At 40.0% G+C, this 14,476-nt stretch overlaps 1 protein-coding gene across 23 annotated transcripts in view; it reads right to left on the bottom strand.

Moving 5' to 3' along the window:
• ATXN2 (ataxin 2) overlaps nt 1–14,476 on the bottom strand; it is a 46,402-nt gene that overhangs the window by 5,575 nt on the left and 26,351 nt on the right. For 12 of the 23 annotated variants that reach the window (XM_014962255.1, XM_014962309.1, XM_014962336.1 and 9 more), the window contains 5 exons: nt 13,930–13,996; nt 11,681–11,865; nt 10,880–11,012; nt 6,516–6,569; nt 869–1,014 (listed from right to left, as the gene is read on the bottom strand). In XM_014962255.1, coding sequence (XP_014817741.1) covers nt 869–1,014; nt 6,516–6,569; nt 10,880–11,012; nt 11,681–11,865; nt 13,930–13,996 — 585 coding nt within the window. The remainder of the gene's footprint in view (nt 1–868; nt 1,015–6,515; nt 6,570–10,879; nt 11,013–11,680; nt 11,866–13,929; nt 13,997–14,476) is intronic. The other 11 variants (XM_014962217.1, XM_014962247.1, XM_014962329.1 and 8 more) reach the window with 3 other exon arrangements.

Raw genomic sequence — 14,476 nt, 5'->3', positions numbered from 1 at the left:
GAGAGAGAAAAAAATCATTTAGGTTATGCTCAAGAGCAAAGACATGTTTATTCTGTAAAACAGCGTAAGAAAGGTTTGCAAAACTGTTCTCTAGTGAATCCTTTAAGGGCTAATCCAAGGATCACTACACCTATGGTCACAAGGAAACTCATTTCAATTCCCCCTGGCTTATTTTCTCCTGGCACTAGAAAGTCAAGTGGAGCAGGAGTCTGGAAAATAGAACCCAGACTGGCAGGTAAGAACAAGGAGAACCTACAACCATGGAGCTGGATACATGCCACAGTTGCACTTGGCAGCCAAAGTATCACTGGTAGGTAACTAAGGCATCCAGCATTATCATGAGGCCTATTTTGTTTTCAGCTGCTTGTCTTTGATAAAATATAATCAAATGCTTCTCAGCATTTATCTGCTATTTCCAGTTGTAACTCCACTCATATTAAAGCTTGGACATAACTATGATCATTCCTCAATCACAGCACAGACACAAGCTACACCTCATCCCCTGTGAAGAGGAAGAAATGAATGGTTGGAGTTTGACTGGTCCTCACTAAGGAAGAGGGACTGCAACAAGTTTCCCTGCAGGATTATCTAACAAATGATATCATGAGCCTTTTGAGTCCTAGCCATTGCAAACAGAGAAAAATTAAACCATGTAGCTGTACTTCCTTCCTTCCAGAAAAAAGGAGGCTATCTAGACAAGTCCTGCATGAGATCTGTCACATGCAGTTTGCTCGGGAAACTGCATCCTACCATTTTTCCCTCTCAAGGAAATCAATATATTGATGTCAAGCACCACACAGATGCAATACCTTCCAGTAGAGCATGTTAAATACAATTTAAAGACATTGACTCCCTTGAGTTGTGTTACCTGCACGGGGCTAGGAGCAGGGTGGCTTCCAGCATGTTGGCTTTGCTGCTGGCCAGTTGGTGTGGCAGAAGGCTGAGGATGCGGAGGATGAGGATGCAGGGTAGCATTAGGATGGGCATACTGCTGAGCAAGTGAGCCAGTGGAAACTAGGATGAAAAAGAGTAATATTTAACAACAAATACAGAATTTGCATCTCATCAAGTCACCATCTGCACTTGAAGATTTCACTGTTATCTCAAACATACTGTACATATATTCCCGCCCCCTTCTAAAAAAATATTTATCTTGCAAATAGCTGAGTATCTTACCTTGCTTTTGTGTAGTTTGGTTTTGCAGGAAAGTCTATAAATAACCATAATTAGACAGTTCATCTTCCCTAGTTTGACAATGTAACAGATACTACATAGAAAAAAGCAGTATTTCATCTTTTGTTTTGTCAAACAGACCAGTTAAAAATACCAAATTTATCATTTTCATACAATTTAGTTTTTCCTGAAATATATTTTTCAAAGGTGTTATGAGCCATTTTTATTTCCACCATCCAAAAAATTCTTTGGCCTTATACCTGGCTAACCTCACCATGCTACTCTTCTGGAAATTGCTCACCGTACAGTCAGTGTGAAGAATATACACTGCGTGTGTGCTTAAGAGCTGTAGGGACACAGTCTATACGTAACAGCTGAGAAAACTGAGGCTGCTTGAGCACCAAATTTTTGCTGAAGCCAGTATCTTATACTAAAATGACATATCTTGCCTCTCAAGGCCAATTACAGAGCCTGTTCTGGATCACCACCATTCCGTGAGCTTCTCAACATTGCCATGAAATTCTTAATTCCTTGAAACAGGAGCAAATAAGGTACAAAATTCCAAAAAAGGAAAAAAACTTAACAACACAGAACTTTCACACCAGTGAAACCACATCTGTTGCTACAGTCATACCAGTCTCCAACAACAAATTCATATCAACAAGTCCCTCCTTGAGGAGTCCTGCTCTGTTCTGCTTAAAGACACACCACACTAAGTTTTGGGTTTGGTTTTTTTAACTTTTGAGGGAATCTAAGAAACTATGAAAAGCCATAATGACAGCAAGTCTTCCTTTCCATAAAAAGCATGCAACCACAAACAAGACCCTAAGAAAATGAAGATGCTTTGCCTATTTCCCTCAATTGCTTTTAGATCTTGTGCAACCACCAGTCCACAGTTTGCAACTGCACTTCTACATGTGACAACATGCACTTGCTCACCCCAAGTATTACAAGACCCAGCCTAGTTTTGCTGACAACAGTGTTAAAAGACAAAATAATCAACCTGCTCCTCAATCTTCCCTGCAACCATTCCTTAATTGGTTTGGTTGCTCTGACTGAAGTTAATTACTGGTTACTATCTATCAGGTTACAGCTTTTTAAATGTATTATTTGAGAACTTGATGGCCTTTAGCATACCTTTAGAATTGGTGGGTTTTCCAGTGGTGTTGCCCTAGTAAGCAAACCTAGAAAGCAGGGCACAGGAAAAACCTTGAAGTGCAAGTTAACCTGCCCCGTGTATTCATGGCTACTGAGGTGTTTCATCTCACTTTTGCAAGTAACTGTTTGCTGTAGCTTCTGAGGAATTCCACTGTGCTGGGCTCTAAGTTCATGAACATACACAGAACTGCCTGAGTGTGTATACAAAGGATGAAAGACAAAATGGGTGGAGTAAATGGACAAAAATGTAGCTGCATCTGAAAGCACAATACTATTCAGCAAAAGCTGGTCTCAAAGACAGCAACTCTACTGTGCTTTATTAACCAGCCCTGACACACTACTACCCTGTGCAAATACTTGTTTTCCTCCAATTTGACTTGCTATAAAGCTTACAAAGACTAGTTCTAACATACTCAAACTCACTGGAATACGTAGAGACGGTATCGAGATTTTTCTCCCCTGCACAGGCCACTATGAAGGTCTCTCCTTTAGAAAGTAACTGTCTGCCACATTTAACTTAATCCCTCCCTGCTCTCTTGAAAGCTCAATTAAATCTTCACTGAGCAAATGATTCAACAGTGATGTGCGCTACAGTTTCAGGCTATTAATGCAGATGAACTTAATATACCTTTATAACCCTAAACTCCTGCAGTCTGAGTTGATCCTAACATACCTAAGCACACTCATACATTATGAGAATTTCTGATTGAGAGGGGTTTTGAAAAAACCTCAATATTTTCCATGCACTGTCAAAACTACCAGTATCTTCTGCCACAGCACTTCATTACGCTTTCAAATGCAAGAAAAGTCTTTTTTTTTTCTTCACATATCACTACTAAAATTTATTTTGCAGCAGCATCCCCACCACGCTTCTATTTGACTTGCAAACATCGCTCCTTACGACGACTACGTAAAAATTATGAATGGAAACATTGATCATTTTTACAGTATGAAGTCTACAGCTTCCCACCGCTGGAAAATTTCTCAACCTCATTATTATACACACTCTGAAGAAGCCCAGAAGTTATTATCTCTGACAAAGTAACAGAAATAAATGCATAGAGGGATTGACTTGCTTGCCAAAGGGCACACTACCAGAAATCTTCCTCAGCTCATCCCACTGCCTCAGCCACAGAGCTGGCACGCCTGACTACAAATTAGCTTCAACCCCATTCAAGAGGTTTTTAAATGTATATGAAAATTAATTCCAAGTTGTAAGATATTCAAGGCTTCCCACATCCTGCCACACTACTTGTTAAGAGTCCCTAAAATAATGTGGTACTCCCTTAAACCATTTGTGCAATTCATCTTTCATTTCTTTATAGCCCAGAGAATAATAAACCGAGTTATTCGGAAGCGGATACATTATACAATAAAACTTCACAGTGAAGAATTTCTCTCTAAAGAAACCAGTTAAATCGAGGAACAGTACTCTAAAGAATACATAGAGAAGTGCAGGAAGGATCAAGCTTTTGTCATAGTAGCAGCTCTTCCATAACCTTTTAGTATCTTTTACCCATAGCTTTGCATTTAAACTACCAAATTTTTTATACTGAAGGGTTTTTATTTGTCAGCTTCTCCTCTCCCCCATTTTGTCTTTAACAAATTACTCTAATAAGCTCTACAAGTTTGGTTAAAACTAGTTCAGATGCTGCTGCAAATTACATTTTAATAGTAATATTAAAAGTGCCCTTCAAAAAACGTTATTTGGGCACTTATCTAAACCCTGTTCAGACACTACATACAAATCAAGAGTAGTTCAGGACGAGTGGAAGCAAGTCTGAAATACGTGCACAGATCTTTGTTAGTCCAAAACCAGGGTTCAAACTTCCACTCTAGAAATGTGAAAGGTTTCCCATGTTTAGACAGTGCAATTAATAGTTTGCGACAAGCCAATGAAATCTATGAGACTAGCAAGTGAAAGAAGTGAACTAGAACTAGACTGTGAAAGAACTCTTGCAAAACAGTCGTGAGAAATTCAACTGCTTTGCCATAACTAAAGCACTTTCACTGTGATTTTTGCCTGTTCATCAAAACAGCTCACTCCACATATCAAACAGCAAACAAGATAAGACAAGAGGTGAAAAAAAAAAAAAAAAAGGGGGGAAAAAAAAAAAAAAAAAAAAAAAAGAAAAAAAATAAATCAACAATTATCCAACATTTTCCCCCACTTGTCAGTACTCTGGAGATTTTCCAAATAGCCATCTACTATCCAAGAAAGTGCTGAGAAAGCTCTAGGAAAGGACAAAACAGCTCTGCTTATCTCCTTGCTGCAAGAAACCTCAGCTCATTCCAGCACAAATACACTAATTTTCTCACCCTTTATGCCTGAAGTTCCTCTCCCCCAGAAACACTTTCTGGACCAACCTGCTTCACTTCAGCATCTTTTTGATCAAGTCAGTTCCTAACATGAAATACTGAACTGCACTAACCTTGCAGGGGTACACAGTGAAGGTAAGTGATTCGGTAACAAAGTGAGCAAAAACATCAGATGGACTGAATTACTGATTTTCAACTCTACCAAAGCGCAACCCATTTTTCTGAGAGGCAAACAAGTAGCAGTCAGCCACCAAACCCACAGAAGGAGCTGAAATCAAAAGAGGTCAGAGCAGCAGAAATCAAGCAGAATTCCCAGCCACAAGGGTATATGCAAAAAACATATAATTTTGTCTTTTTCCAATGCTGCCAATGGTGGTCATCGTTGGTCATCGTCCAAAGACGCACTGAAGAGCCTACTTTCAAGAACTGACCAGTGAACAAGCTTCAAAACTATTGCCAGACCCAGTAAGATGGTGAGGATAACTACATTTAAAAGACCTGAATGGTAGGAAGCAAAGAAATAGCAAATGTTTCTTTCATAATACAAACATTTAAAGAAGTCATTTTACACAGGTAGAGTGGACTTCACTTAAAAGATTATCCATGAAAGGAACGAGCTTATTAAAGTTATTTCAGTGCACCAAACCAAGACGCATGAAAACAGGACAGGTCAGCATCCTCCACCACTAGTTCATGCAGAACCGTGTCTGTACAAGAAACACAGGAAGTCTGTTCCAGAAGAGATTTTTGGAGAACAAGTGGTATTTCTCACATCCCTTTTGCATGAGCTAACTCAAGACCAAAAAAAAACCAACCCAGAAGAGTGGCTGGCATAGGCTGCATTGACTTGCAGACAGACACAGCAACGAGTCTCACTGCAGGACAGGAGCAAGGACAGAAGTACCCTCAAACTGCAAGTCCTCCTTTCCCACGTCTTGGGTGACAGCTCCAGCTCATCCTGCAACCACCACAGCCCCAAAAACCAGCCTCCTCTAAAGTGCTATGTTCAACACCACATACAAGGCTGTATTTTTAAGTTATCCACCTTTCCCAGTACACATACACAACTGAAGTCTGTATTAGCTGTTGTGTATGGACAGCATGGTGGTCATCATTGGTCGTTATCCAAAGATGCACCAAAGAGCCTATTTTCATCAGCCCCTCTCCCATCACCTACATTGATGTAGGTCACCAGCAACCCCACATGGGAGCACTGGAGCCAAGTAATGTAACTGATAAATTTCATCTGCCAAGGAGAACACCCAATGCTACCCACCAGCAAGGAGCCCTTGTCACTTTTGTCAGAATAATGACAAAGTTCATTGTTCACACTGTTCTCCTTCAGCGGCAACAAAGTCACTCTCCAGAGAGCTTCCTTCACCTCAGCCACAACCCAAGTTATTTCCTCCCAGGGGCTCAGAACTTGAGCCACAGCTTTTTTAAAGAGATGAGGCACAAGACACGTCTCCTTTTAAGAAGCCAATTAACCTGCCAAGTTTTAAAGATCCTGTTTGGACCATAAAGGAATGAATAGGAGTGAGGCAGTTCACCTCAGTTTTAAGCAGAGGCCATTCATATACGGCGCTCACTTCTGGTTGCAGATGAAAAGACTGGGTAGTAGAGCCAGAAATTACTCAACATGCAAAATACATTTTAAAAAACAACAAATCAGCTTCCTGTGGTCAGATAAATCTGTTCAACAGCTTCTTTGCCCCATCCATTGAAAGGAACCTTCCTGCGTTTTCCACATACTGGTTTGGTGCAAGGAAACTTGTTCCCTCAACACGTCCCATTCCTTTAACATCTGTTTTCTTTAGATAGTGCTTTTCTGTACAATCAAAATTAGTACAAAAAACCCAACTCACTGGCAAAGTAGAAAGAAGGGCCTGTCTCCTTGCTGTATGGTATTTTGGGACATGCTGAATTTGGGAAATAGAAAGGTAAATTAGCCTCTTGCCACGTGCATACTTCCCGTCTTCTGGAAAGGTCAGCGTCTTTTTTTTTTTTCTCTCTCTCTCTTTTTTTTTTTTTAAGATTGTAGAACCATGCAGATATTTTTTGTTTACTTAGGTGCTATTAGAGCTGGATATTTAGTTTTACAAATGAGTGGAGATGAAACAACAAAATTCTCAAGTAAGCCCTCCTTCTTAACTGTGACACTAATGTCTTCAGTTCTTAATTAACACGAAAACAAACTTTATGTCTATTACAGTCCACTGTAATAAGAAGGTTAAAAGGTAATTACACTAAACCAGAAATTGGCCCCTTGCTTTTTCAGCTATATCACTGTCATTCTTAACAGTTCCAAGACACCTTTGGTGACTGGTTCACTCTTAGTCCCTGGAGAATCCTCCTGAAGTTTATATTATATCCACCATTGTACTATCAGGGTAATAGAATTTACTCTACTGCTGAGACAGAAACCAGATAAAGTTAGAGACAACACCAGACCAGTAAAACATATGCAGAAGGGGAAAGGGGAAGGGAGAATGGGGACAGGAGTGAGAGCACAAAAAACAGGAAATGCATCTGTATAAAACCAAGGTCTGGTTTTACACAAGTTTGATTTTAAACACAAAAGTTAAGTTTTTTTTCCGAGGACTCCAGTTATCTGAAAACACAGGCAATTCAGCTACATGGTAAAACTAACACAAGTTCATTGTCACAGGAATGCATGTATCCACCCTCTGGTTAGAAAACCAAATTTCCTACTAACAGCACAAGACAAGTTGGGGTCTTTGTGCCACAGACCAAGCAGTCAAACTGCAAACCGTGGCCAGCAAACTCCACCAGCCCAGGAACATCGGGATCAGGGAGATGACACAGAGCCAACACCTCTGAGACAGACAGTACGTTTGGAAACCCATGTGCAGTTTAGCAGGGCAAGAACCACAACTCCACGTTCAGGGAGGTGGATGTGGCAGTTAGAGGTGCACGTGCTGCTCTGCTTCAGCACCGCCTGAGTTTCAAACTCTCCTTGACAAGAACATCTAAGTGGCTCACGGCTCCAGAAGTTACGAGCTGAAGTGTGTAATAAGATGTTTTTTATCATCTGGCTGGTAGACAGGAAGAAAGATAGTTGCTTGAACACCGTTCTTCCCAATTGTGTTTTGAGGGGAAAACACCCCAATGATTTAAACACTCCTCCTCCATATGTTTAGATGGCTCTACTGGTGACCACGCAGCTCAGCTGCTCGGCTTCTCTTGAGCTCTTGTCAACAGCAGGTTGGGAAACAGAAGCAGGACACTGTAAGGACTGGCAAAGAAATCCCAGAAGCACAGAAATATCCCATTAAACAGCATTAGACAAAAATACTTTTCTTTAAACTGGAAGAGTGCTTATCAACAAGTGTAGGCCACTGTATGCATTTTGGATTCATCTCTCTCTTCACCAGACAGGAAGGAAAACAACCCCCAAACGTTTGAGAGTGAGGGTAGTTCACTTAATAGATCAAGGGGCTTTTCTCTTCGCTGGCTGTTACTACTTTGCCACAGACCTTGAACTTGTCCCAAACCATTAGTGAAGATGGAGTTTCAGATCTCACCAGAAAACATTTCACACCTTAAGAATACTTCATAAGCAGTGCCCCCCAGCCCCCAGGTCTCAGTGCAGTTGTCCTTGCAGACATCTTCTTTCCACCACATACATAGGAAAAAAACGGTGTGAATTTTCCAAGAATTATCTCAAAGAAAACACTAGTACCTTGAAGGATAAAAGGGCACAATAGTGCACTGCATCCTGATATCAACAAGGGGGAAAATAAATTTTAAAAATAATAATAAAAAAATCAGACAGCAATTTTAAAGAGCCAAAAGGAAGTTGGTTGAGCAAGTGCTCCAGAAATCAAAGCAGCAGTGGTTGCTGTTTCTCAGGAGGTTGTTATTCTGTACTTTCAAACTAGTTTTAAAAGAGAACCAGAATCAATGTGCATTGGTGTATTTACTTCAAAGATACTGGGGGTAAACTTAAGATTCCCAAAATACAGAATATAAGTTATGGATACTTTATAGTCACTTAATCAGGTGTGAATGATTCCAGCACGTTGTTCTTTAGCAATGTACTCTGTAAGCAGCATATATTTACCACCTTGGGCATTTCTATGTTTTTCCCAAGCATTCCCATATCAATAAATGGAAGCTGAATTGAAAACTTTACAGATGGACACATTTTGAGGAAACACAATCCGTCTAGAAGCAAGGTCTTCAAGCATTCAGCACATGGAAGACTTGCAAAAATCTGAACTGATTTTTCAGTGCTGCACTGTATCAGAAGTCATTTCATGTGTAGCCAACTGCAAACTTTGTTGGTTAACGGTACACTTCGGCCAATTCATGTTCACTTGGCAATAAACACATCTGCACAAAACTGTCTCTCACGGAGTTCACGATCCAGTTGGGTTGAATGGTTTCAGTAACAAGAATTTCAAGCACTTGATCACTTACTGGGAAGGCAGGAGAATGTTTATAAGAGTTCCCAAGTAGCTACTTGAAAAAGCATAGGAGGACATGCAATTTCTGTCAAATTAGGTGCTCTTGGAAAAGTTATATTTAGTTACATGGCAGGAAATACCAAAGAATTCTCGAGTTTGACCCAACTTAGTTGTTTGCACTGGTAGGTAATCACATACCTACAACACACAAGCTGCAAAACCAACACAAAATGAGATCTAACAGTTGAAAGTTAGAGTATCAGCGAAAAAACTATACAGACATCTGATGAAAGCCAACCAAGGGAATGGGCTTGTACTTCAGTGCTGTAGAACCCACTGGTTACAGAAGATAAGGATGGTGCACAACGGGAAATTGCTAGGACGTCACATGCAACCATTCTGAATCAAATCTCAGATTATCTCATGTTTGGTTTTATTTTAATTAGGATTTGAGAGGAGAGTTTTCACCAATAAAGGTCTGGAAAGCCTTTGATCATTTACTTTATCGGAATTCTATTTAATCTAATGAAAAAGCAAACAGAAGATCTGTTTACATGGACACCTCAAGCACAAGAGTTGAAAAGATCAAAGTAATACAATTAGCAAGGACCTGTGAGAGAAAGGCTTAATCTCTACAAGTAACTTCCATTTCAGCTTCAGCACAAATGAGCTGAAACGTTCTTCCTCCAAGTGTCAAAAAAGGTTTCTCTCTATTATTTTTGTTTCTTAGCTACGTCACCATACCACTGCGGAGATCTGACAGGATGTTTTCAGATGGGCAAGACACAGGCTTTTTAAAATCAGAATTAATTTCACACTAAACTTCAGATTCTTAGCCTTGTAAGTTTTCATGACACATCAAGGACTTCCATTAAGTAGCCGTGTAAAACTAAGCACCGGAAAACATACAAAGATGTCTAAAGGTACAGAAAATCTTTTATTAGAATCTAAGTCAATAATATACGTGACCCAATAAAAGTCTTCCTCAGATGCTATAACAAGTATTGAAATGCGACGTTTTCAAGAGACCATCTGCTGTTTTGACATTTTATGACAATTTCCAAGCCTTCTAGCAACCTTGATTCTACCTCTTTCGATAGCAGGTTTTGCAGCGAGTTTTTTTTCCTCTGAATTGGGCATTGATTTATCATACATTTTAAATGCTTTAGAAGATCTTTCACATTTTACTTTGTAACAAGGTAACCCACATCTTCAGCACTTCACTGTAAGTGGAATATGCCCATCTGATAATGCTGGAGACTTACTGTCAAAAGTCAGAGCAATACATGAGCTGTTTCATATACTTATTCTTGACTTACCAAAAAAGAAAGGTAAGCAACACAAGTTTTATTTTAACAGCAGTGTTTATACTGTTAATAATGCTAGTAGTATCATAAAGACAGCATTTCACTAGTTGTCAGAACTAAAGTCAAGTTTTGAAACTGAGGTCATAGCCTTGCAATAAAACAAGTCCTAATTATAATCAAGAAACAATCAGGGGATGTTGTGTCAAGAGCATCAAGAGAACTTGAACAAACTTCTTTCAGCAGATATTCTTTAGCAGCTCCCAGCTTGAAATTTCATCTTGGTCACTGGCATCCTACTGAAATCAGCATACTCGAGTTTTCATTTTAACCAGGTGGCTCAGTTTTCAATGCTCTGCTCATCATCTTATGAAATATAAACCACATTTACTGGTGTAATCTGAGTGATACCCATGTCTGAAGCTTGACAATTAAATACATCCCTGCACAACGTAAGAACTTAAAAAGTTACATATAACACAAAACGTTTCCTACCATACATAGCATGCGTCTGTTCATGCGCACCATACTGTGTTGCAGAAGAAGATACTAAACCAGGCTGTGCGTGTGTTGGTGGTGCCATCATTCTAGCGTTGCCCTGTATTACAGGGCTATAAACATGAGGATGCTGCATTCAACAGAAATAAGAAAACAGACAGTTAATTGGGGGACCGGCACAAAGAAACTAGTCTCATCTAAACAATAATGATGTATTTACAAACAGTAAAAAACAAAGCCTTACTAAAGCGTAGAGCAAATTAAAGATTTCACACTATCACAATTACCCCATTGCTTCTAAAGTTTAAGGACATTTTCTGCAGTGGGCTAGAAACTGACAAAAACCAGTGGCATATTATTTTTTGCCATTCTAATAATGTAGAAATCGTTTATTTTTTGCCATTCTAATAATGTAGAAATGTATGTAATGTATGTAATGTAAAAATGTATGTAATTACATATTTATACAATTACATATGTATATTTAAAAGACTTTGAAGTAAGAGGAGCACACCAAGTAGTTTATTTTTTTAGAACATGTAACCAGGAAATGGCCATGACCTGAAAGTAACTCTTCAAAGAGCTAAAAATGTAGCGTCAATAGTAAATGCCAACTTCTACTAAACTGACCTTAAAATTCATAACAGGCTTTGAAGCACATTATACCACCACCAAGTATTCTCCAGAACACAGAAATTGTTCAGAGCGACTTCTTACGACTGGAGACAACACGGTATTTAGGACTGAGGCACTTCATTATTTCTGTTTCGACTTATCACGCGCCAAAAGGACTCTTACCTGAGACTGGTAGTGTGGCACATGCTGCACAAGAGGCTGATTAGGAAACTGCTGGGGACTATATGCAACATATTGTGTTGAATAAGCAGGTGGCGTAGCTACAATTGGAGGGCCTGCTGCAGAGGCAGGATGCATCATGGTGCTCTGATGATGTTGGTCTTGCCGTTGCTGTGGCATATTTGGTACTACAAAGAAAAGAGTGCCTCGCGTTAGAAACACAGCATGAAGAATGACCACCTTCCTGAAAGGTTTTACATTACAGTGTCACTGTGACCAAGTGAAACACCCTCACCCCTCACCTTAACCACGTATTAGAGCTCTATCAAAAAGGAACAGCATGAAAAAGGAGTTCCTCCAAGAAACATTTGATTTTCATCACTCTCTTTGAGCCATGTATACGGCCACAAACCCAGCCCTGCTTTTTTGTGAAGGAAGAAAGGTGGAGAGAGAGAGAAAGGCTGACAAGAATCAGTAACAGAAGAGAGAGGTTATATCGGGATACCTACATTAATCAAATTTGATCCTGTCCCCTTCAAAAGGCTTAATTCACGCTCTATGGGAACTATTCAGCAACTGTTCCATCAACTGGAAAGCCAAGTGTGTTAAAATTACTTGCGCTTATGGCTGAGGAGAGCACAATAAAGGTCTCCACACAGCCACAATTTGAGGTACTCGCATCTTTTAAAGCTCTGTGCTATCCCTCAGGATAGCAGAAAGCAACTTTAAAGTCACAGTCAACACTGAAGGGGACAAGTCAACCCACAAGAAGAGGAGGAGGAGGAGGAATAAGGGACAAGTCAACCCACAAGAAGAGGAGGAGGAATAAATAGAGGGCAGAAAGATTGAGAGAGCAGAGCACTGTAGTGTGGGGGCTACCTGAGCTATCCTGGTAAGGCGACCAACCGAACCACAGCAGCAAGGCACTCAGAACAAACTAATCCAGCCTACTAAGCAACAGGGCATGAGAGTTCAAGGTGAGCTCCAGCTTGCTGCAGTGAGACTGCAACTAAGAACTAGGCTAACTCAAGCACCTGTAAACTCCACTGCCGTGTGCAATGCAGACAGACCCCTTAGAGAGAGGAAAGGAGGGAAATGTTGAAGATGTCAGTAAATTCACTTTAGTTACGATTGTATTTACACTGCAAATCAACAATAGAGAAAAGTAAATACAGCACCTAACTTGAACAGCGTAAAGGCACTGCACTTTAACCTGTGCAGCTCCTTCAGGACTATGCTGCACACAGAATGGATATGCAGAAAATAATGTGAAGTAAAAAAGCAGTTCAGAATAGGAGAGTGGCCTCACACAGCAAGTGAGTCCACAGCAATGTATTTCTGATTAAAACAATCGGTGTTACCAACCAAAAGATTCCATGGGCCAGGCCACAGTAAAGTTAGTGTGTTTTAAAATAGAAACACATTGCAGGTTTGTGTCTTCCCTACATTCATAAAGGCTACTTGTTTTTTTCTAAACAGCAGAGCTGCTCTTTTAAACAATTTCCTCCTCCAGTGACTGGAGCTGCAGCACTGGAACCTATCATTGTGAACCGCTGCGTAAAACTGCAAGAAAGCATGCACTGTGTAGAACTAGAGCATTATCTGAAACATGACTATAAAAACAAGACCCTCATTTTTCTGCTCCTCTGCTGCACTGCACAGAAGAGAGTGCATCTTGCCACACATGTTCTTGTCTCCAGAGCCACAGGTGTCACTTGTTAAAAACATGGTATTGTTAGTCCAGCTGTTCAGTTACTGTTGCAGAAGGAATGCAAAAGAACAAACTGGAACCAGCAGTAAGTTTTTTTCAGAAGAGGAGCACGGCATACTCTTTCTGAAGAAACAGTGATACTGCCTGTTGACAAAAAAATCTCCCTCTATTAAAACACCAGAGGTCTGCTGTAAACCAGAACGGAAAACCAGTACAGAAAGTTCCTTTAAACAAACCTGTAATACTTATGAAATACAGGAGACAATCAGCTTATCTCTGTTACTTGCAACACCAGGGTGTTTTCCCCTCTGTCAAATCAGATTCCAAACTAAGCAACATCCCATTACTCAAACCTAGCATGTTTTGGCTGAATTAGTTCATCTAGAAATGCATTAGTATTTCCACTTACTCCCTTTATGAAAAACAGCATTTAAACATATCAATGGAAAACAAGTTAACATGGATTAGAAAACACACAAACGTTTGTAATTTATTCATGCTGCATGCAGACTAAGAACCAAACAGGCAGTATTATTCTCACCTTTACCTGCTCTATATGTCTTGGCCTGGTTCACTGGCATGGGCGTCATGGGAATAGGATACAAAGGCTGAAAGAGAAGGAGGTGAAGCTATGATATTCCTTTAAAAAGTGAGTGTGCGTCTGGGTGGGGGCCCCACTCAGCTTTGATGTGTTTTACTCTGGTATGTTACATGGTTTAGTGTACTCTGCCTAACCTATAATATTTTCTTGTATGACTGTGATTAAGGCTGCATGTACAAACAACTAAGACCATATGGTTTGCAATAACCAGTCAAGTAACAACACTACTGCTACTTCAAGCCATGTACTAAATCAGACAGCTTTGGAACAATTAGATTTGAAATCCTAGTAATTCCAACAATGACCAGAAACTAGTGGGACACAGCTGGAAACTAAGAGCGAAGGCACGGTTGCTTAAAACTTAAGAGAGTAAGACTACTCTTGGAGAACTGGGGAGAAAGTCTGGACAAATTAACAATAAATGTGACTAAGAGTTGCTGGAATTCCCAAGTGTTTAAGTATATGAGAACATCTAGGCTGAGGGACC

The sequence above is a fragment of the Calidris pugnax genome, unplaced genomic scaffold (genome assembly GCF_001431845.1).
Source record: "Calidris pugnax isolate Ruff unplaced genomic scaffold, ASM143184v1 scaffold32, whole genome shotgun sequence".
NCBI classification, from domain to species: Eukaryota; Metazoa; Chordata; class Aves; order Charadriiformes; family Scolopacidae; genus Calidris; species Calidris pugnax.
The sequence above is the reverse complement of the archived record's forward strand: the minus strand, read 5'-3'. Positions and strand labels throughout refer to the sequence as shown.